Source organism: Sinocyclocheilus grahami, unplaced genomic scaffold, assembly GCF_001515645.1.
Source record: "Sinocyclocheilus grahami isolate Dianchi unplaced genomic scaffold, SAMN03320097.WGS_v1.1 scaffold27.1, whole genome shotgun sequence".
NCBI classification, from domain to species: Eukaryota; Metazoa; Chordata; class Actinopteri; order Cypriniformes; family Cyprinidae; genus Sinocyclocheilus; species Sinocyclocheilus grahami.
Window position 1 is genome coordinate 1,791,817 of NW_015505206.1, and position 23,117 is coordinate 1,814,933.

General features: G+C 39.7%; 2 protein-coding genes across 4 annotated transcripts; one reads left to right on the top strand and one right to left on the bottom strand.

Moving 5' to 3' along the window:
• The first annotated feature begins 3,367 nt into the window (after nt 1–3,367).
• LOC107567734 (sarcoplasmic/endoplasmic reticulum calcium ATPase 1-like) lies at nt 3,368–16,198 on the top strand. Of its 3 annotated transcripts, XM_016253490.1 has the most exons (25): nt 3,368–3,479; nt 3,616–3,754; nt 4,398–4,415; nt 4,660–4,742; nt 5,999–6,103; nt 6,926–7,064; nt 8,832–8,912; nt 9,018–9,103; nt 9,193–9,490; nt 9,637–9,803; nt 9,931–10,019; nt 10,100–10,202; nt 10,290–10,421; nt 10,638–10,763; nt 10,844–11,062; nt 11,165–11,276; nt 11,383–11,606; nt 11,727–11,947; nt 12,038–12,240; nt 12,369–12,454; nt 12,603–12,736; nt 12,828–12,945; nt 13,835–13,952; nt 14,385–14,424; nt 14,907–16,198. In XM_016253490.1, the coding sequence occupies exons 2-24, from the start codon at nt 3,637–3,639 to the stop codon at nt 14,387–14,389; spliced, it is 2,985 nt and encodes a 994-aa protein (XP_016108976.1). In that variant the 5' UTR covers nt 3,368–3,479; nt 3,616–3,636; the 3' UTR covers nt 14,390–14,424; nt 14,907–16,198. The 3 variants fall into 3 exon arrangements, with proteins under 3 accessions (XP_016108976.1, XP_016108968.1, XP_016108961.1); XM_016253482.1 differs by lacking the exon at nt 14,385–14,424 and having other exon boundaries at nt 3,575–3,754; XM_016253475.1 differs by lacking the exon at nt 14,385–14,424.
• A 238-nt stretch (nt 16,199–16,436) lies between these two features.
• Nucleotides 16,437–22,760, bottom strand: LOC107567756 (rab GTPase-binding effector protein 2-like). Its single transcript, XM_016253499.1, has 13 exons — nt 22,340–22,760; nt 21,671–21,835; nt 19,849–19,937; nt 19,321–19,677; nt 18,967–19,062; nt 18,445–18,543; nt 18,228–18,338; nt 18,040–18,121; nt 17,556–17,567; nt 17,362–17,417; nt 16,943–17,041; nt 16,741–16,857; nt 16,437–16,643 (listed from the first exon to the last, which is right to left on the bottom strand). Exons 1-13 carry the CDS (start codon nt 22,386–22,388, stop codon nt 16,542–16,544), a joined length of 1,434 nt encoding a protein of 477 aa, XP_016108985.1. The 5' UTR covers nt 22,389–22,760; the 3' UTR covers nt 16,437–16,541.
• Between the last annotated feature and the right edge of the window lie 357 nt (nt 22,761–23,117).

Here is a 23,117-nt window from a genome sequence, read left to right on the forward strand (position 1 = left end):
TTGTTGCCTTCTCTAGTGCAGCTCAACCAGGTCTCGTCCCATTCGTCGATCTTTGTGATATCACAAATCCCGGAAAATATGCGTTGTAGTCCAAACGAGTCGTTCGTTGTAGTTTTTGAAAAGTGATTTCTGTTCAATAAAATATCTCCTTTTGAAGTGGACTTTGAGCTTTGTAACGTTGCAGATCTTTTTTATGCTCAAACAGCAACATTACAGACTAACTAAAGTTGAAAAAGTATAATAGGACGCCTTTAACATATTTTAAAATGAATTTTATCCCTGTCATGGCAAAGCGGAACAGCCATTTCTAGTCTTCAGTCCAGTCTTCATTGTAATATGCTGATTTGGTGCTCAAGAAACAATTCTTATAATTAATGTTGAAAACAGTTGCGCTGCTTAATGTATTGTGGAAACGGTGATACTTTTTTTCAGGACACTTGGATGAAAAGCTAGTTCAAAAGAACAGCATTTATTTAAATTTACAAATCTTTTTAATGTATTTACTGTCACTTTAATCAACTTTATACATCCTTGCTAAACAAAAGTACTAGTTTATTTTTTAAGCATTAATTTCTTTCTTTTTACCATATTATCAATAGTTTGTGCTTTAAAATAACATATTACTCATATCTGTCATAAATCAGGTTGTATTTTTCATATAATGTCAAAAATAAATTATTTTGTAATTTTGGATATAAGAAATTCAGTGTGAATGGTAGGAAATCATCTAGCGCATTTTTGCAGCAATGCGACCTGTGCTGCAACATGAGCACAGACATGTCAGCAGCGTCGGGACACATTCTGTACAACGACAGGGATGTCAGAATCATGACACACAAGCACGTCTGATGGGACCCAGGTCAGAGTGGGGGCAAGGGGTCAGAGTTGAAAAGTCACAGAGAGTCAGTAGCGAAAACGATTTCAAGTACAGTGTAAAGAAACAAAGAACAGGAGAGAAAGTCAAATGAAACAAGACACAGAACGTCTGAGGCCTGTGTGTGAACTGTAACCTTAACACTTACTAAGAGCCTGAATGTCTAAATATCTGCTGTACCCCTCACGCTCTCCGTTTCTTCAGCCACGCAAGAGCTGTGAGGGTCACCTCCCTTCCTCCATCCCTGAAATAAACACAAAAATCCAACAATCGAGTTGAGCTGCCGCTGATCCACGTCACTCAGATCTATTAATACACAACTGCTGCTCAATCTACAGTTACATAAGAAGCTAAAGGACCACCAGCCCCCCACCGACACAGAGAACAGGGTCTAGTTCCACGGTAACACCTAAATAACAATAGTCAGGGTAGGAGAACAAGTCTTCACACATATATTTCAGTGAGGAGATGCAGAGAATGGCTTTCAGAGAATATACTGAACATTGTATGTAGACCAGCATGAAAGTACTGTTAAATAGAGCAAAACTGATATTGAACTATATACACAGGAAGTCATTTTTTTTTGTGTGAGCAGTGTTATTTTAGTATTATTTATATACTATTAATGAATTAAGAATTGGCTTTTATTTTTAGACTTTCAGTTTTAATTTTAAGTTGAGCTTTTAGTATTTTTTCTGCTTTTGTAATTTTATTAGCTTTTTAAAAAATATTTATTTTTATTTAGCCTTACTTCATATTTCAGTTTTTTAATAATTATAGTACTCAAATCTATTTTATTTCAGTTAGTTGCCAAGTCAACAATTCTAATTTATCATTTATTCTAAGTTATAATTCAGTTCTTATTCTGTTTTGTATCTAATATTTATATTTTATTTCAGTTAACACACTTTTTTTTTAATTTTAGTTAATAATAATATGGATTGTGGCATGCAAAAAAAAAAGAAAAGAAAAAAAAGTGTTCCCTCTTGTACAAGTGTTGATGGATGAAAACATTGTCAGATCTGATGGGGGAATTAAATGTTACTACTCCTGAAAACTACAAGCCTTTATGATCCAAAGGTCAAAGGGCAGAGTAGCAGATGAAGGGAAGCACGAACTGTAGGCACTTCATGTAGGCATGACCATGAGGTGTGAATGAAAGGAAAGGCTTTATTTACTCACCCGTCTGATATGGTCTTATAATGCTCTGGTGTGCCTGTATGTGTAATGCATGTAGGACTGCAAGACCAAGGCCAAAATGATACAACTTTATGCATTATTAAATAAACGTAGCCAATAAAATGACACACTAAGAATTATTCCAATTGATTGTCATGTAAGTCCAATGGTATGGATTTAGTTTCAAGTGACCCCCTCTAAAGCAAACGAGCCTGAGACTTGATCGAACTGACCAACTGATCATTTGCCACTTTCGATGTCTTAGTTCAAATATGATCATTGTCTTAATTTTAAACAAATATCTTCACTACACAATACGGAGTAAAAAAGAATAAATATTAAATGCAAAACTTGTTTTCCCTACTTCATCCATTGTTTTATTATATTCACCCTAATTACCAGCTTTACAGTTATTAACTGAAAGCATTAAGTTGCATTAAAAATTAAGTTTGCTAAAATAAAATAAAAAAATCATAAAAATTAACGAATGGCCATCAAATGGGCTAAAATAATACAATGGTTTCTTCCTGTCCTTAATCTGGTTTGGCAAAAATTATTTCACCAGTCATCTATCACTGTCTATTCTTCTCAACAAGACAAAAGATCTACAAACTCTGATACATTCAGAATCTAATAATGCCTTCATTTCTACCTTAACAGTCCTCCTTCGTTCTTCACCTCTTTCTTTCCCTCTTTACGCACTCTTGCTAATTAATCCCTCCTCAGCCTGTTTTACAGCACATTTTCCATGTCTGAAGAATTGTTTTAGCCTCACATTTTTTTCCATAGCTGTTCATCTCGGGTGCTAATCCCGATCTGACGATCTTCATGTATTTTCAAACATACCTTCACATTACAGCTCTTACAGAATGGATATACATTTTAATCCTGTACCACATAATTATAACAAGGCCTTGTATGTTTTTAATCCCCACAAAAAGCCAAGTCCTTGGTCGTCCCTTACTGCATATCAACATCCCAAAACCATTTGAGCAATCGCTCATTCGACCCCCTCCCCCTCCTCCCTCCTCCACCCTCCACCATACCAGCACCACAATTCCCCATTCACTGTCTCCATCCTCCTGTCGGTGCACGTTCCAAAAACAGATCCAAATTTCAACCCCGCTTTCAAGGCTGCTCACCCCCACTGCAGTTGTCGCCCAATTGCTCCAATCACACCCCTTCATCTCTCTTCTCAAGGCCATGCCCCTTCCTCACCATATTTGTCTGATCTCAGCCAATAGGGGTGTGACCTGGGAGATGGTTTGTCTGGTGTCTTTATAAAACTCTACAGAGATGGGTGGAAGTTTGCACTTTCTGTCAGCCCTGCGCTCCAGAGGGAGGAGAAGGAGAGAGAAAGAGAGAGGGGAGAGAGAATCAAGGGGCCATCTGTTTTGTCCCTATCCTACACTTTTAAAAAGTGTTGGTGCGTAATCTCTTTTGCACTCAATTTGTTTTTTAAATAACTTTAGTTTCCTGTAAAAAGCCTTAAAACTGGATTTTCTGCATTTCTCTGGGTAGGAATCCAACTCATCTACATCTCTTGTGTTGTATTTTTGAAGTCTCCCCTTTGAGCAGACAGGATGGAGAACGCACACACCAAAGAAACAGCAGAATGCCTGGCCTACTTCAGCGTGAGCGAGACCACAGGCCTCGCTCCGGATCAGGTCAAGAAAAACCAAGACAAGTATGGATTCAATGGTGAGGAACGCGTGGACGAATGATGGAGGCATCTGTAAAATCTGAATGGATGTTTGATTGCAATGAAACAATGTTGGGATGAATTAACAGAACAGGACCTTTTGAAGGGGAGGTAGCAAGAATTCCCAACTTAGTACATGTTTAGTTGTGATCAGTTGAGAACAGACATCAGCGAAAAAGATCAATTAGTTATACTGTATCTCAAGACCTTTTTTAAATTCAATTCAGATGCATTTAAACATTTTTAGAGAAGACGGCATACATTTCCAGGAGTACTTTACATACTGCATAGAGAATTTAAAGCTCTCAGCCAAAGGCAAAATTACCCTGAACAGATGCACTTATCCATGCAGCATAATAACATTAAGTTGTTAAAGCAAGACTAGAAGATAAAGCAAAGAAAGAAGAAAAGCACTAAAGTGAGTAGAAGGTCGAACGAAAGGACAAATGGCTAGACTACTAACTGAACACTTTGATACGCGTGAATTCAGCTCATTTCAGAATGAAGTATTATACCATCATTTAATATGCTATGTTATGGTGATTGTTGATGGGAAAGATATTGATGGCTAATTCTAACGGTTTTGTTTCTACTCACATCTGCCATTCTTCTTGTCTACTGGACCAAACTGACCAATCACAGAGCTGCCCGCTGAAGAAGGTGAGTTCTCCATTTACTGTTATTATAGAATTATATGACAAGACCTAGACGTAGAATTGACATCAGTTCTGTTATTCAGTTTTTTTTTTCAGTCAGTTTCCATTTGATTTATGCACTTCTCTTTTCAGTCAAACAAAGATCGTGCTTGTTGTGCTAACCAAATGGTCATATTGACTTACTTATTGAACTATATATATATATATATATATATATATATAAAATGAAACATTACCTTCTCTCTCAGGTAAGAGCATCTGGGAGCTGGTGGTTGAGCAGTTTGAAGATCTCTTGGTCAGGATCCTGCTGTTGGCTGCTTGCATCTCTTTTGTAAGTAAACATCATGTAGTGCACAGCTTTTAGAAAACTCTCTTTGCACAGGTAATGTAGGTAAAAGGTAACATTTTAATGAATGGACGGGGTTTCATTTAGAGGTACAGACAATGATTAATAATGTGAATGTGAAGGACAGGGACACATTTCCCACATTCCCATCCGTTCTTGTCAATCAAGCTAAACGGTAACCCTACGGCCTCGAGTATATAATGGGTAGACAATAATCCAGCTGTTTATCTGTGCCGGGTAGTATGAGATTCTTATATTTGCGTGAAACAACACTGCTAGCATGAGATGCTAGGTATCTTTTCTTAGTCCCAGACACATACATGCCCTCACTCTTGAAATCTGAGTACCCGCCGCTCTGATAATGAACGAGTGACGGCACATAAAAAGGCAGTTCTTTCTTTCTTCCAAATCTGTTTTGAAATAAATGAAGCAGACACAATTAGTTCTGCTGTTTTGTTCAGGTCTTCGTCGAGCCTTATCACAGCTGTCATTATGGCCTTAGAAGGCCAGGATAGAAGCTTTGAGGAGAAGCAAGGACCGAGAAAGAATAGAGAGAAAAAGAAAAAAGAGAGAGAGTGAGTGAATAAGACAGAGAGGAAAGGACTGTTATTTTAAGGTGGTCTTAAGCCAGTCCAAGAAACTGAATCCACCCACAAAGGTCAAAGATGGAAGGAATGAAAGCCAGATTGGTGGAGAGACTGTAAAGATGAGGGAGAGAAAGACAGACAGCAGGTGCTAACGTGACATAAATTGAGGGATGCGTGTACTGTGCACACGTAAGAATTACACCTCAACCATAACTTAATTTACAGATAAAGTGTGTGTGTGTGTGTGGGGGGGGGGTTACACTTACTTGAGCAAAACTTTCAGAGCGTATGCGCACACAGAAAACACACCTACCCATTACAGAACACTTTGTGTATTTTTAGATTTTCAAAGAAAACACCATGTGGTATGTTTTTTAAGCCTTTTGAATTATGTGGACATATGCAGTGTCATCATAAACCACCTTCACATTGTAATACCTACCTCGTCATATCCATGTCATTATACAGATTTGTGTCCCCATAAACCACCCAAATGTGCACACACACACACACACACACACACACACACACAATTTCACATACATCCACTGTCTCTTTAATCAGACTCTAATGAAATGGATTGTAAATATTACATTTTCTTTTACCTCCCATATGGATCTTGGATGTCTCTCTCACACTCTCTCTGTTCATCAGGTACTGGCCTGGTTTGAGGAAGGCGAGGAAACGGTCACTGCCTTTGTCGAGCCATTTGTCATCCTTCTCATCCTTATTGCTAATGCTGTCGTTGGAGTATGGCAGGTAAATATGCACATCCATTTTACTTCCCAAAATACACTGGCAGGTATCTGGATAATAGAGGCAACCTCCAAAAAAATAAATAAATAAAATATAATATAAAATAAATAAATAAAATAAAATGACAACATTTTCAACTAAGATGAACTTATTGTTAACATAAAAAGAGAAATATAAAATTTAAAGTAAAAAGAAATTTAAAAAACACTTTTCAAAACATTGGACAAAAACATGTTTATAAGGTTTTAAATCTTAAGACAGGAGATATATTGTTCAAATCGAAGGCAAAACGTATTTGGAAATGTTCTGGTAATGTGAGGATTAACTACACTTACAATTACACTACATGTGAATTAAGAGAAGCAGACCTCATAAATCCACTACTGGTAAAATAACATTGTCCAGTTGGTTAAAAAATAATTGTAAATGGCTAAACTGAAGGTATCACTAAGAAAAGCTCTAGCATCATGTGTTTGAAGATACCACTTGTAGTTATCTTGCAGTTATCTAATACAATAAAAAAAATGCATTTCAAGAGTAACTGAAGTCCAAAACTATTTTGGGGGCCACTATATATAATATACAGTGAATGCAAGCATTAGAACTTAGAGTGGTGTAAATGACATCAGAGGTCAAAGGTTAGGCACAGCAGTATTCACAAAGGTCCGGTGGCAAAAATACTAGAAGCTGATCAGGTTTCATCAAGGGTCCATACAGCTAGCACAACAGTCATTTGGAAAGTATGCACACCCTTGGAAGGAGAGAGACGTCAAGGTGTAAACTCCTAAGGGGAGCAGGAACTGATCAAGAACTTTGTTTTCACAGGAGCGCAATGCGGAGAGCGCCATCGAGGCTCTGAAGGAGTATGAGCCAGAGATGGGTAAAGTCTACCGTGCTGACAGAAAGAGCGTACAGAGGATCAAAGCCAGAGAGATTGTTCCTGGAGACATTGTGGAAGTTTCAGGTATACAAGTGGACACGAGTGTCTAACAGCATCAACACAGAACAATCTCGTAACACTCTAACACACAGGAACAGTGCAATGATCTGAAAATGAGTAAGCAACACCTTCAAGCCAACTGTTACACTGTGTAACCACAATGATGTCAAGTAATGAGACATGTGTGTGGAGGCGACAGGATTATATGCGACTTATGCCCTTGAGAAAGTGTGAGCGTCCTTTTAAGGCAATTACGGTGTGTGTGACAGTGGGAGGAAGAATATAGAGTAATGGGATCAGAAAAGGCTGAAAGAACCCGCGAGAGCATGAGCAAAGAAAAGGCCTGTATATAAATACATCCCAGCACCTGTTCCTCGACTTGCCCTCTTTCGATCCCTTGCCTCTTCTCTTTCCCTCTTCCACCTGTTCCTTCCTCATCACTCATTTTCTCTAGGCCACTTGTTTACACCATGTTGAAGGTCGGCTTGTCCTTGTCATTCTTCTCTTTTATGTATTTTCCCCTTGATCAGGTCCCCCTTTTGAATCTCTAATCTTTCACCAAAAGATCAGCAAACATTATTGACAGCGGAATTATCTTTAGACTAGATAAGGAGGCCAAATCTGATGGGCCATTTACATGCAAAGTAGCTCCAACATATCTGCTGGATGTTTTTATAGTCCTGAAGACCTTGGTTAGCTGGTTCAGGTGTGTTTAAGCAAAGACTTCAGATATACCAAGACGTTGCACTCCTATGACTTCCCTATGGGAGAAAGTGTAATGCGCAATATAGCGGAATAGTCCCGTCTGCTCAATAAAAGAGCCAATCGCTAATCAGTAAAGTCATCATGTCTCTGCAGCTGCCGTTAGAAGCTCCGGATGCTGCTAGGTTGTGCTAGGACTGCGCATGCACATTGGCTGTGCTAGCCTGAAAAATAAACATAAGCATAGCCTGGAAAATGAGCATAAGAAACAACATTTATGAGACAGTTGTTGTCAGATTTCACTGGTGATTTTGAATATGAAATTTAATTGCAAGCTTGGTGAACAGTTTTGGAGAATTTTAGGTTTCCTCATTCAAAGAGATGTGGAAACATGTTTTTTTGTATTTTGGTTTAAGTAGGGTTGAAGCTAAACCAAAGTCCCTTTCAAGGAAAGTCTGTTCATTCGGCGGCCATATTTGCAATGCCTCCGGGCAGCTCATACAAGACCAAGTTTTTTCTAAAAGAATGTGATCCTGAAATCACAAAAACTGCTCCCTGAACTCGCAATTAAATTACATATTTCAAATCAGCAACAAAATCTGAAATGAACTGCCCCATCAATGTCATTTCTTATGCTCAAATTTTTTAGGTTAGACCAGCCAGTGCGCATGCGCAGTCATAATGCGGTAATGACTGCGCATGCGCTTTAGCTGGTCTAGCCTCAGGTTTCTATGGGAACCGGAGCTTCTAATGGTTGCTTCAGTGACGCAATGACTTTACCAATCAGCGATTGGCTCTTTCACTTAGAAGACGGGACTATTCCGCCATATGGCACGTTGCAGTTTCACCCATTCATAAGTATAGGAGTGAACCATACATATCTATGGAATGAACCGTCTTTGTATTTCTACAGTCTGTGGCTAAACTCAGTAAGGTGGACCTCCAGGAGCAGGATTGGACAGCCCTGGACTAGAAGAATTTTAAATAATTGTCAAACCATTACTCGATGTATAAATATATAAATATTTTTTTTAAATATGAATTGTTCTTCATATATGTCTTCTTAATTCTCAACTTTTTCCTGTGTAGTTGGTGACAAAGTCCCTGCTGATATTAGAATCACCGCCATCCGCTCCACAACTCTGCGTGTGGACCAGTCTATCCTCACTGGTTCGTCTCCGATTTACAAAATCTGATCAGTTGTCTCCCAATACTCACAAAAACATTGCATGTAACTTTATCCTTCTCTCAGCTCTTTTCTCACTTTATTCTCAGGTGAGTCCGTCAGTGTGATTAAACACACAGAGTCTGTTCCTGACCCCAGGGCTGTCAACCAGGACAAGAAGAACATGCTTTTCTCTGTGAGTTTCCCTTTCGTCAGCTTTTTGGTGTCCCTCTCTTCTTTTTCTAGCACTAGCACTAGCACTAAAACATTCTCTCGCTTTCCTAGGGCACTAACATCGCTTCTGGCAAGGCTATCGGAGTTGTGGTTGCCACCGCCGTCTCCACTGAGATCGGTAAAATCCGTGACCAGATGGCTGCCACTGAGCAAGAGAAGACCCCCTTGCAGCAGAAGCTGGATGAGTTCAGTGAGCAGCTCTCCAAAGTCATTTCCCTCATCTGTGTGGCTGTCTGGCTCATCAACATTGGCCACTTTAACGACCCCGTCCACGGTGGCTCCTGGATCCGTGGTGCTGTCTACTACTTCAAGATCGCTGTGGCTCTTGCTGTAGCTGCTATCCCTGAAGGTGAGTTTACAGGAGTCATGATACAAATCAGGGTACAGCAGTGTGAAATCAAAAGGAAAAATTCATACAAGATTCATGACTCATGACTTTATAAATTGAGTAAATCCACCAGTGTGTATTTGACACATCTGTTATTTTCCAAATAGGTCTGCCTGCTGTCATCACTACCTGCTTGGCTTTGGGAACCCGCCGTATGGCTAAGAAGAACGCCATCGTCCGTTCTCTTCCCTCTGTAGAGACTCTGGGCTGCACATCCGTCATTTGCTCAGACAAGACCGGCACCCTCACCACCAATCAGATGTGTGTTACAAAGGTTTGTGAGAGACATTGTCTTGCTCCAAAAGAAATTAAGCAAGCACCAATACACCAGTCCTCTCACTACAACCACGAAACCATTCTGTTTTGCTTACTGTTTTAAGCTTTGTTCTCTTGGTATTTAGATGTTCGTCATTGAGAAGGTGGACGGGGAGACTGTGACTCTTGACCAGTATGACATTTCTGGATCCAAGTACACACCAGAGGGAGAAGTGTAAGAAATTTTATATTCATTAAGTGATGCAAACACACGCACACAGAGAGACTCACCGTTCTCCTTACTTTACCTTACAGTACTAAGGGTGGACTTCCTGTCAAGTGTGGTCAGTATGATGGCCTTGTTGAGCTGGCAACCATCTGCGCCTTGTGCAATGACTCCTCTCTGGACTACAATGAGGTAAGCAAACATTTATTCTGTTTTCATCAAATATCTTCCATTTGTGGAGCAACAACTGAGCTTAACTCTCACTCTCTTGTTTTACAGTCAAAAGGAATCTATGAGAAAGTGGGTGAAGCTACAGAGACCGCCCTGTGCTGCCTGGTTGAAAAGATGAACGTGTTCAACACTGATGTCCGTGGTCTGTCCAAGGTGGAGAGAGCCAACACATGCTGCACTGTAAGTATCTCAGCCTCTTCGGAGCTCTTTAAGTTCATGTTGGTCCGCTGTACTGTGTCCCTCAGCTGTATTAGCCCTAATTTATGACTGAAATATCAATAGGATATCTATGATAGTGGTGCTTCTACACACTTATGGTCAGATATTTTGTAATAGTTCAACTGTCAAGTTCATATTCCAAGATAGAATTTTTATTTAATTCCTTGGTTTTTCTAGGTGGTCAAGCAGCTTATGAAGAAGGAATTTACTCTCGAGTTCTCCCGTGACAGGAAGTCCATGTCCGTCTATTGCTCCCCTGCAAAGGCCTCCAAGGCCCCTGTTGGAAACAAGATGTTTGTCAAGGTAAGACCAATCCTTAAAAAGACCTAGTAAAATTAAATACCTTAAAGAGAATCTAAATCACAAAATTGTTATTGTTGTAGGGTGCTCCTGAGGGTGTGATTGACAGATGTGCCTATGTGCGTGTTGGAACCACCCGTGTGCCCCTGACTGGTCCAGTTAAGGATAAGATCATGGCTGTGATCAAGGAATGGGGAACTGGCCGTGATACCCTGCGCTGCCTGGCACTGGCAACCTGTGACAACCCTCTGAGAAAGGAGGAGATGAACCTGGAGGACTCCACCAAGTTTGCTGAATATGAGGTGTGTGATTTGTGTGAAAGACAAACACATCATTTGAATTCCAACTAGTATGATAACTGAATTTTGATAAAGCTAACCCCTCCTTTTTTGCTTTCCTCACAGACTGATCTCACCTTCGTGGGTTGCGTTGGTATGCTGGATCCTCCTCGTAAAGAGGTTGTTGGATCCATTGAGCTGTGCAGGGCTGCTGGTATCCGTGTGATCATGATCACAGGTGAATCATGTTCGATCCTCAAATAAGTGCTGACAGAACATCTGACAAAAATACATAATAGGTAATCCAATGCAATAATGCTGAAAATATAATTTCTTCTTCCCAGGTGATAACAAAGGTACCGCTGTGGCTATCTGCCGCCGTATTGGCATCTTCAGTGATGATGAGGATGTGACAGGCCGTGCTTTCACTGGCCGTGAGTTTGATGACCTGCCACTGGCCCAGCAGAGAGAGGCTGTGCGTAAGGCCTGCTGTTACGCTCGTGTTGAGCCCTCCCACAAGAGCAAGATCGTTGAGTTCCTTCAGGGTTTTGATGAGATCACTGCAATGGTAAAGGAACTGAATGGAGCAAATTACAGAAAATTTGACAAAAGCCCAAATATATTTAAGAAATACATTTAACATGCTTGCGTTTTTTGCTACTCCCTACCTCCTCTACACACTCTCCAGACTGGTGATGGTGTGAATGATGCTCCTGCCCTGAAGAAGGCAGAGATTGGCATTGCCATGGGCTCTGGCACTGCTGTTGCCAAGTCAGCCTCTGAGATGGTCCTGGCCGATGACAACTTCTCCAGCATCGTGGCTGCCGTTGAGGAGGGCAGAGCCATTTACAACAACATGAAGCAGTTCATTCGCTACCTCATCTCCTCCAACGTCGGAGAAGTTGTGTGGTGAGTGACAGTCTCTCTCTTATACATTTACCCTCTGGAATCGGGAATAGGCTGACTCTAAACCAGATTTATTTTCTCCATCTTCTTCAGTATCTTCCTGACTGCTGCTCTTGGTCTTCCTGAGGCTCTGATCCCAGTTCAGCTTCTGTGGGTGAACCTGGTGACTGACGGTCTTCCTGCCACCGCTCTGGGATTCAACCCCCCTGATTTGGACATCATGGGCAAGGCTCCCCGCTCCCCCAAAGAGCCCCTCATCTCTGGCTGGCTCTTCTTCAGATACCTGGCCATTGGAGGTGTGCTGCTTTCCATATTTCTGCTTCATCCCTGATCTATTCTAGGTTCACCATGTATTCAGTGATATTGTACATTCCCCTGATTACCTCAAGACTGCATTACAGATTCTGTTTAATATCTCTCTCAGGTTATGTTGGTGCTGCAACTGTCGCTGCTGCTGGCTGGTGGTTCCTTTACTGCGAAGATGGCCCCATGGTCTCTTTCTACCAGCTGGTGAGAATCTAATGCTACAGGGATGCAATAATTGATGGCTAATGTCCCTGAAAGTTGAGAATGAAACAACTGATAACTATAAATGACAGTAACAATGTGGTACATTTCACAATAAAGTAATAATGCTAAACCTATTCTCTGTCCCCAGTCCCACTTCATGCAGTGCACTGCTGAGAACGAGGACTTTGCTGGCATTGAATGTGAGGTGTTCGAGGCTGCTCCTCCCATGACAATGGCTCTGTCTGTCCTGGTCACCATTGAGATGTGCAACGCTCTGAACAGGTCAGTACTTACCAAATCCAACCATCATAAAGCAGCTGATCATAAATGTTTTTATGCTGATTTTAACATACATTGGCGGATGGTTTTGCAGCTTATCTGAGAATCAGTCTCTGCTGCGTATGCCTCCGTGGAGCAATGTGTGGTTGGTGGGAGCCATGAGTCTCTCCATGTCTCTTCACTTCATGATCATCTATGTGGATCCTCTGCCCGTAAGTGCGGCGTCCATCCAGCATGCTGAATTCGGTTCAGTTCATGTGTTTAGCAATATTGCTATGCAGGCTAAAGGGGCTGCCACGAGGGGGTGATGAAAGACGTGTGCCCAGGAGCCTTAGGAGACCATGACCAGGCCCAGCCAAGAGACACTTCTTATGTCCAAGGCTGCGTTCGCTTTTAGACATATACTCGCAAACTTCCCTAAGTACTTTCCTCGGGGGAATCCCCACTGCCATTTTGAAGTGTGTTCCACTTGGTGAAGTGGATGAGGAACGTTTATATGGACAGGCCTTCGACCCCTTGATTTTGTCAGAGGGAGCAAGTCTACTTCATAATTACACTTCAGGTTGCTCCATAGACCACAATGCAACACGATTGTGACATCACCACAGATTGTGTTTAATTTATCCCCACCCCAAACAACTCTATGATATATAAATTATTATTTTTTTAATATTTAAAATAGCCCAAGCATACCTACTGTATATTATATATATAATGCTGCATCAACCAAATTCTTAAGGGAAAAATGTAAGTAATAAATCAGCTCCAAAGCAGATTTCGACTGATTAAGGGCTTTGTTGTTCCACTTCAACCCATTGCAATGGTTCCGCCAGTAGGTGGGCACTTATGCAACGTAATCAATGATGTACATCCATGTCAATGACACGAAGGGAAGTTATCGACGGAAGGGCATAAAAAAAAACTGGAATGCAGTTCAAGTCATGTCCCAAACACTGATTCAACTGCAAATCCATTATATGGCAATATTTTAATTCTTTAATTAATTCACTTCAATTCATTTAAATAAATTATCCCATCATTCTGTTTTAATCCAACTGTTATAATCTATCATTTGCTAATCTCTGCCTTTTCCTCTAACAGATGATCTTCAAACTAACCCATCTCAGCTTGGACCAGTGGATCGTTGTTCTGAAGCTTTCCTTCCCTGTCATACTTATTGACGAGCTGCTTAAGTTTGTTGCCCGTAACTACTTGGAGCGTAAGTAACCTTTTAAAACACACAAACACATCACAAATTTAATTAAAATATGTTAATGTTTTTTTTTAAGATTTACAAATGATTAATAAATGTGTATGTTAATAAAAGAAGTGGATATTGATATTTAAAATAAACATACTAAGCATATTTAAAGTAACATACAAATACATAACTAAATACTGATTAAAACCAATTCAACCACTTACTGCATGTAATAAAGTCCTGACTAACTGTATAACAAGCAAATATAAATTCCTATTATGACTAATTCATTTCCCTTTTAAAATTGTATTCTCCTTTACTTATCTCTTGCCCTCTTTTCTGAACCCTCCTCTCTGCACTACATTTCTTCTGGTGGTGTAAATATTTCTCCTCTTTACCCTTTTCCTCCTCACTCAATCCCCTGCTCAACCCCTTTTTATTTCATTCCAGCCTAATCCTGTCCCCTTCCATATTCCTGTAACAAAGCAAGGTATCCCATAATCCTCTCTGTCCGTGCCTGCCTGCATCCCTGTGTCTGTTTGTGTATGGACAAATTGTGCTACATTCTTTGGCTTGTTGATTGAGATGTATATGTTCTAGTATCAGTAATGGAGCTCCTCAGACCTCGACTTCTGAATCAGTGAATGACTGTAAAGTAATGCTCCATATAGCAATAGATGCCACTGTAGAATCTTAATATCATTATCAGCAGGGAAAATGCACGATTAATGCTAAACTCTTCCTTATATATGTGGGTTTGTCCAGTTAATGCAGACAGTAGATTATGTTCAATTAAAACAGTTAGTTTAAAGAATATTTCCATATTTAAAAATTTAATTATGACTGTTAAGACTATATCTTTTATGATTATGTGCTTCAAAGCAATGTGTGCCTAGATTATTTGAAATTCACAATAGTGTTGTGGACTATCTTTAAATCATCCTGTCTCACATAACTTATTTTCTTGAACAGAGAAAGATGAGAATCTAGTGTCCAAAAAGTGGGACTGAAAAAGCGAAGAAGAAATTAGCAAAACAGCACTCCAAAGCAGAAAAATGAAGTTCGCCAGGAGTGAAAACGTAAACCACTGTGAACCAGTGAATCCATCATGGATTTATCATCCATAAAATCTAAAACTTTATAGAACAAAGGAAAAAAATATTTAAGTAAAATGTGTTATGTATATGTATTAAGACTTAATTTAATATATATATATTGTTATGAACGGTATATTCTAATGAAAACGCTATTCTTAAAATAAAGATGTGTATAAAAAAACATGCGTGATCTGTTACTGTCTTTTAGTTTAACTTTTATTTTTCATACATATGTAATGCACTCAGATTTGTTACTAACATTGTGCTACATATATATGAATGAACATTTATTAGTCCCATTCAAACAGATTTAGTGTTTTATCAACTCTTTAACATACCATTGATCTTCCACTGTTCATTGGCTCAGGCACCAGATGCTTCATAATGAAATGATGGCTCTTTCCAGTAAAGGGACTTTGGCCTTAAATTGAATGCAAAAATAATTATAGTAGGGTAGGTAGTATTATAGCAGGGGGCAACTGTCTTTTCAGCACAAGTTCTCTATCTGTCTGAGAACAGTAAGTATGAATATTTCACTTTGAAATAAAGTTTCAACAAAAACCATTTGAGGTACAAAAATATTTTAGGGGGTAATATTTTCTAATGCATTTAATTTAAAGTAATATTTATTTGATCTCTTGGTTTCTGGCTTTAAGTTAACATAAAAGGAGTATGCTAACACTGTTGCTGGTGGATATCATAAAAGCTTTCATCATGGCTGTGAAACTGGGGGCAATTGTAACACTACTTATGAATACAAATGGTATGAATTGAAAGATTTAATCTTTAAAACAATAATATATTGTAAAACTAGCATTTAGTCGACAGCTTCGCTTATTAAAATAGGTTGCATCTCATTTTTAAAAAATTATGTATTTAATGTATTAAGACATTATTTAAGACAGCTAAAAGAATTAGTACCACATAAAGGCGAAAGATATTCCGATATTATGTGGAATATTATTAAATATTATGATAGTCCTTTTCATTATATATTTATTAATGATACTGTTACTTTGGCACATAGATTTTTTTCTTATAGCAATAACGGGTAGGTCTGTAGTAGTCTGAGAGTTCCAATTGCCCCCAGTATGTTTTTTGGTTTTTATTTTGCTGGTGACAGGTGCTGAAAATGAGTAATATATCTCCATCAGTATATCTATTAGGAAAGAAGGATTAGGCCAGGAAGATAAAACTTACACTGCAGTAGCATTAAGTCTAGTCAGCTAGTAGTCAGTGTATTAGCTTTCCCCAAAACTCAAGTATTAGCAATTCCAGTTTGTCCAGATTGATAAGGAATCGTGTTTCCCCATATGGTCTGAGTTCTTTAGAAGAAATGTGAATGTGAACCCATGAGTGCAGGAATGGCCATTTAGATCTTCATGTCACTGTAGGTTTCTTTTTCATGTAGGCAGCCCACCTCAGCTTGGCCCTTTTTGAGGACCACCTCCTTGTCCACTAGAGTCTCTTCCTTTTGGTTGGCCAAAATGTCACCTATTCTTATATTGTTTCATGTGGCATCTGCAGGCAAATCAGTGTCTTCAATCTCCTCCCCTAGAATGTGCTTCACTTGGTTCAAAGATTCTGCCTGGCGAACCTGCTCCAGTTTCACCTGAGAATGCAGAGAGAAGAAATTATTTTTAAAAAACTATGCTAGAAGTTTTTGCCACAATGCTGAACTCAATGCTAATCCTACATCAGTGAAGTACCTGCAGTGACTGCGACAGCTGCACAAAATCCTTCTGCACAGCTTGACTAGTGTCTAGTTGAGAGCGCAGACTGATCACCTGACTGCGATACTCTAAACACTGCTGCTGCAACACTGCCTGAAAGACAGACATGGAGAGATGTAAACTACTATATAATCCAATTCAGTGATATTCACCTATTCACACCAAGATGCAGGCATACCTTCTCCTGGATGTGAGATTTGTTCTCCTTCTGAAGGTGAGAAAGTGCCAATCGCAGACCCTGCACCTCTACACGACACTCCTGCAGCTCAGCCTCCAACTGCACACACAGATGGGACAATGGATACTAGCGTACTGCATTGTACACACTGAACAATGTTGAACACATTATACAACAGCATTATACAACAAACTTTTCAAACAACACTACACTGTTGTCACATGATTTCATTATGTGCATGTTTAATTTTGTGAGAGTGCATCCAATTATAAAGGGATAAATAATTTTTCCATTTTGTAATATTGTGTAAAAAAATGTCTGAACCATTGGTAGTCAGATTAAATGAGTCAAGCAGAGATGCATAAAAAACACACACAAACGCACAAGAAATAACTCCTGAGAATGAAAGGCTGCCATACCTTTTCCTTTTGGATCTGTATGCGGTCTGTCTCTACTGTCAGGCTGGCAAGCTTAACTGAGGGAGAGAGATTTCAATCACAAACTTACACTGGACACACAGTTTCATGGTAATACACTAAAATATCAAAACCTATCCTCATACAACAACTAGGATCTACACTATTGACAAAAAGTTAAAGTATGCATGACTTGCCTTCTAAAATTTCTGGAGGAGCAGATGTGACAAGAAACATCAGGAGAAAAGACAAAAAGGTGAACGTCATTGAAGAGAAAACAATCTAAAGCTTCAACAAACAGGACAAATGGCAGACGATGATTCAAATGATTTATTCGGAAACATTTTATTCAAATGTTTTACGAACAGTGAGGGAAAGCAAAAACAAGCATATGCCAAATGCATTAATGTAATGTTATCTAATGATATTGACAGACCGCTTTTAGGCCAGGAAGATAAAACTTACACTGCAGTAGCATTAAGTCTAGTCAGCTAGTAGTCAGTGTATTAGCTTTCCCCAAAACTCAAGTATTAGCAATTCCAGTTTGTCCAGATTGATAAGGAATCGTGTTTCCCCATATGGTCTGAGTTCTTTAGAAGAAATGTGAATGTGAACCCATGAGTGCAGGAATGGCCATTTAGATCTTCATGTCACTGTAGGTTTCTTTTTCATGTAGGCAGCCCACCCTTTCTTCTGTGCGTGTCTCCAGCTGTTCCTGTAGGTTGACTATTTCAATACGAAGCCTCTCCTCACAGTGAGCTGCCTTATGCATAGAGATACACACTGACTTAATCACTTAAGACAAATACACACACACCTCTCACCACCTGTTGTCAAATTAGCTTTTAAACACACACTCATTCACATACCTCTAGTGTTGGACTGCGGGGTGGAAGGCTATTTTCATCCACATCAGTGTCTTCACCTTTCAACTTGGAGAGTTCATTACAAACTCTCTTCTGAGAGTAAGACAGCTCCGCCTGCATGACAAAAAGTACACACAGACTCATTAGTTTGTGATCTCATCAAGATGTTGGATCATGGATTCCTGCTGCCCTTTGATTGCACCATTCAGCTGCTACTCACCAATCTGCTCTGAACAGCATTTTGTGACTGGCTAAATGATTTCTGTAGGTCTTGAAGAAGAGTCTCAGAGGTTTGCACCTGAGACTGAAGCACCGACAACTGCAATAGACAAAAACACATCAAGATATCAATATATAACTTTGCTTTGGAAAGTAATTATCTGTAGATATGCTATATCAGGGTGTATGCTCAAAGCAATTAAACCACATTGAAAAAAATATATTATATTATATTACATTTCATTACATACTTCCACTCAAAGGTTTGAGGTCATTAAGATTTTTATACATAATTTTATTCAGCAAGGATGCATTAAATTGATTAAAAGTGACAGTACAGAAGACATTTATTGTGTTACAAAAAAAATCTATTTCAAATAAATGGTGATCTTTTGAACTCGCTACTCATGAAATAATGTATCAATGTATGACTGTTTACACAAAAATATTAAGCAATGCAAGTCATTCTGGCTGTTTTTATTTGGTCTGTGTGGCGAAAGACAGGAACTCAGAGTTTCTGTACCTGTTTTTGTGTCTCTTTGCTTTGCACATCCAGTTCTTTCTCCAGCTCAGCTTTCTGCTTTTGAAGCTCTGTCACCTCCTCTTGAAGCTCTACAAGCTAAAAATGCCATGATATCAGATTCAAGTTAGATATTCAGTTAGTTGAGGGATGGTGACATCACGCACTGACTCATGAATAGTAATTTCTAGCTGTTAAGTATTCTAGAGCCAAGCGTAACTAGAAAAACTTTACTTTTTAGTGTTTTTTAATTTTCATGACTTTTCCAGGCCTGGCAACCACAATCTTAAAATACAGTTACATTACAGTTTTCAATGGTCGTGGGAAACCTGCTAGAAAAACTAGGCGTATACTGACTTGTGCTTGCAATTTGTCCCAGTCTGCATGTGTGACCAGTCTGTGTCCCGGTGGTGGCAGGTAGATGGCTTCAGGCACCAGCGTTCCTGTGGACACCAGGGAGGCGGTGTCATCTTGAGGGGGCGTATGTCGGGGTAAAGAGGGTGTGTCCATAGAGAAAGAAGACAGAGAGGCCGAGTCACAGTGCTGGGGAAAGTAGTCCATCATAAGGCCTGTTGTCTCTGTATCTGACGTCTCCGCCAACAGCTCCAGCGGATCAGAGTCTGACCCTGAGCCCTCATGGTCAGCAGCTCGCAGGGGAGGGAAACCACCCTGTGGATGAGAGGTACCCTCCACCTTGCCCTTTTTAGAGATGCCCTGCATGCACAATGAAATGTGTAAAATGCAGAAGTGACTTACGGGCATTTTAATACAGAAACTGAAAGATGTTTCAAAAAGTGAAAGACACATAATGTGCCAAAAAAAATCAGTCTTGGCCTCAGTACTTGGATAACAAAGAAGGGGGGGGGGGGGGCAGGACACACAAACCTTAGTGTCCTGGGGCGAAGTGGCTCTCCTATAATGTGATCGTTCTGACAGCAGAACAGATATTCTAGCCTCATACTGAGCAGCTGTTTCTAAGATGGAGAAAAAAAACTGGGATCAGTCACAAAATGATACTGAAACACATTCTCTGTCAATTCCAATTATTTGGGTTAAATTTCATTTCATGACATGCAAGTTGGCAAATGAAATGAAACTGCAACCAACTGATCTTCTGAACTATAACATGCTTCTAAATGCAACGGCTTATCGAACAAGAAAAAAAGATGTTGGTTTTATTTTATCAATTGCATTTATATTTACATATTTGGCAGATGTTTTATCCAAAGTGACCTGCACTGCATACAAAGTACACATTTTAACAGTTCATGCACTCCCTGGGAATCAAACCCATGACCATCGCATTGCTAGCGTTATGCTCTACTAATTTGTTACATTTTATATAGCGCTTTTCTGGGTACGCAAAGCGCTTTACATGGAAGGGGGGGGAATCTCCTCAACCACCACCAGTGTGCAGCATCCACCTGGACTTTGCCTACAGTTTGAGCAACGTGAATTTGGTTGTTAATTGGATTGTGAAAAGTGAGGAATGTTGTTGCATTCAGAAAGATCTGAATGTGATTGGCATTACCGCAACCTTAAATATGCGAGCAGAGAGAAGTGATTAGCATTTGATTAAAGATAACAAGGTCATTCTGATGTCACTGCAAAAGGCTCGGGGCCTTACAACTTTATTAGCTGCACGTCTCATTACTTTAGTGGAAACACATTTCACCCCCACCTTTTATTAGTGAATTAAAGAGGTGTTTACTTGTATAAAGCTCAAGATTTTCGCATTCACAGGCTCCTTAAAGATCTTTGACAAGGTATAGTATTCTCCTTTTTTATAATATAGCCTTATAATATGGCTCTATACAAAGTTAAGCTGAGCACCCCCTTTAATTTTTTATTTACTTATTTTATTATATTAATTTTATTATGTAGTTTCAAGTTATGAATTTGTGTTTTCATATATTATTGGCAGGTATTTTATTTTGCTGCATTATTGTACTTGGTAATTGGATGTGGTAATAATAATAACTGGCTTTAGAAATCCTGTCTATACAGGACACTGAGAATACAGCTCTCAAATTGTATAGACTCTTTTAACATCACCATAACACCAAATGGATTTTTTTTAAACGGAACATACATGATCTATTCATGCACATCATCATTCTTTTTAAATTCATGTGCCCTCATAACCTTTCATCAAAAACATTAACTTCCCTTCCCTTTCTTCTCTGATGACGTGTGCATCTGAAGGAGAAACAATAATCCCTCCCATCCAGCAACTTGTCACTCACAATAAACAAATGACAAAAATCCAATGGTCCAATCAATTCCTGATGGATCAAATCAAGTCTCGTCCTAATTTTTTTCTAATTAGAGAAGCCATATGTCACAATAGGTAAGAAAAGACGATGACATTTTCCATTTCATGCCAAAATCAATAGGGTTTTTTATGGTGTTTTGCACTTTTGGGTACAACATTTCATTGCTATCATGTTGTATGTATGGAAAGAAGTGTTCTTCTCCTTTTGTGTTTCACAGAAAAACAGGTTTGGAATGACATGGAACTGAGCAAATATTGACATAATTTTTATTTTTGGATGAGCTACTCCTGTAAAGACGCAGTGTGGCTTTTCTCCACAGAGGTTCCATGATTAATCCACAATCCGCAAACAGACTTGTGATTTACCTCCACCTCAGGTGACCACTCTCCTTCAATCCCACCCTCTCTCTCTCTCTCTCTCTCCCTCCTCACCTCTCAGAGCCTCCTGCAAGGACTGAATCTCCTGGTCGCACTGTTTTTGCAGTTCCTGGAGCTCCTCCTGTTTGCTAAGCTCGCAGATGCTCGCCAGGCCCTGCCAGTGCTCCAGCTGAGCTCGACACTCGATTAGCTGCGTCTGCAGGTCTGCCGCAGCTCCTGCTGAAGGAAAACACAGAAGCGCTTCAGAAACTCTTCTAAAGAGCCTTGTCCCTTTCTCCTACACAGTCATATTTGTAAAGAATCGTTTACAGATATACATGACAGAGCTCTATGTCATTAACAAGATGGACTTTGCCGAAAGCAGATTGACACTAAGAGCACTTGATTTGATTTGTCCAATGCCTATACCGAATTTAAACACGACACGTTAAAAAAAAATATTGATTCTGGTCCTAAACACCTGTTGACTTCTGTTATGATCATCAACAGAAAATAAGATTGTCATCAGCATTCCCACATTTTGTTTGTATGATCTAATGCTGTCTATTCGGCAGCTAACGTTACATGATCAGATATGTTTGCACGCCGAGCTCGGATTGTCATTGCTTACTAACGTTGACTCAATCGCAGCAATCTCGGAATAGTTGCCCAAATGTGTTTATATCGACACAGAGCTCTATTTGCCGACTGTAGTTTAACAAGTAGGCTACTGGTTGTTCATACCATCGTTCTCCTCCTCGCTGCGCGATGCCGTCGTGTCCAAGACCTCCATGGTTTCACGCCGTTTGTCTCGATATTTTCCTTTCGTTTCGATATTCTTCCCTTCGCCCGCATCCGTCTTTCTTTTCCTGTGTGAAGCGCAGCAGGGCCGGGCTTCAACAAAACTGCGCCAAGAGTTCAGGAAACAACTTTCCCCGGTTCAATCCTGCGGATATTACCTAATATTACCTCCATCCTCCCTCGAGGCACACACACACGCGTGGATTGTTTCCAAATCTAGTGAGCTGACTACAAAGACCGCGCTTTTGGGCCTTGTAGGCGTAAGCTGACTGAGAACGCGCCTGGGATGCTGCCTAGGTAGCCAGCTCACTCGGATTTGAGACATAGCCGGAGAGGATGTGAACTATCCTTGCGGTCTTCGTTGGAGGATGTATGTAAATACATAGCTAGATGGCTTTGAATATTTTCCAAAACCTGCGGTTAATCGTGCAACTGAATGACAAAACAAAAGAGAAATAAAACACTTGTATGGACACCGCAGGTTGTCGATTGCAGAGGGTTTAGGATAGATCCTAATTGCCATGACAACCATTTTCCGCAGTATGGGTGCTGCTATCGCTTTTACTTTAAAATCGCAATAAAAATATTGTGATCAAGTCGGTTTCATATTCTTGTGTTTTTCATATAGAATATTTTACGATTTTTGTAGAAACTGTTTGAAAATTCTATTGTCAACGGAAAAAAAAAAAAAGTTGTCTAATGCAGGAAAAATAGTTCCCAC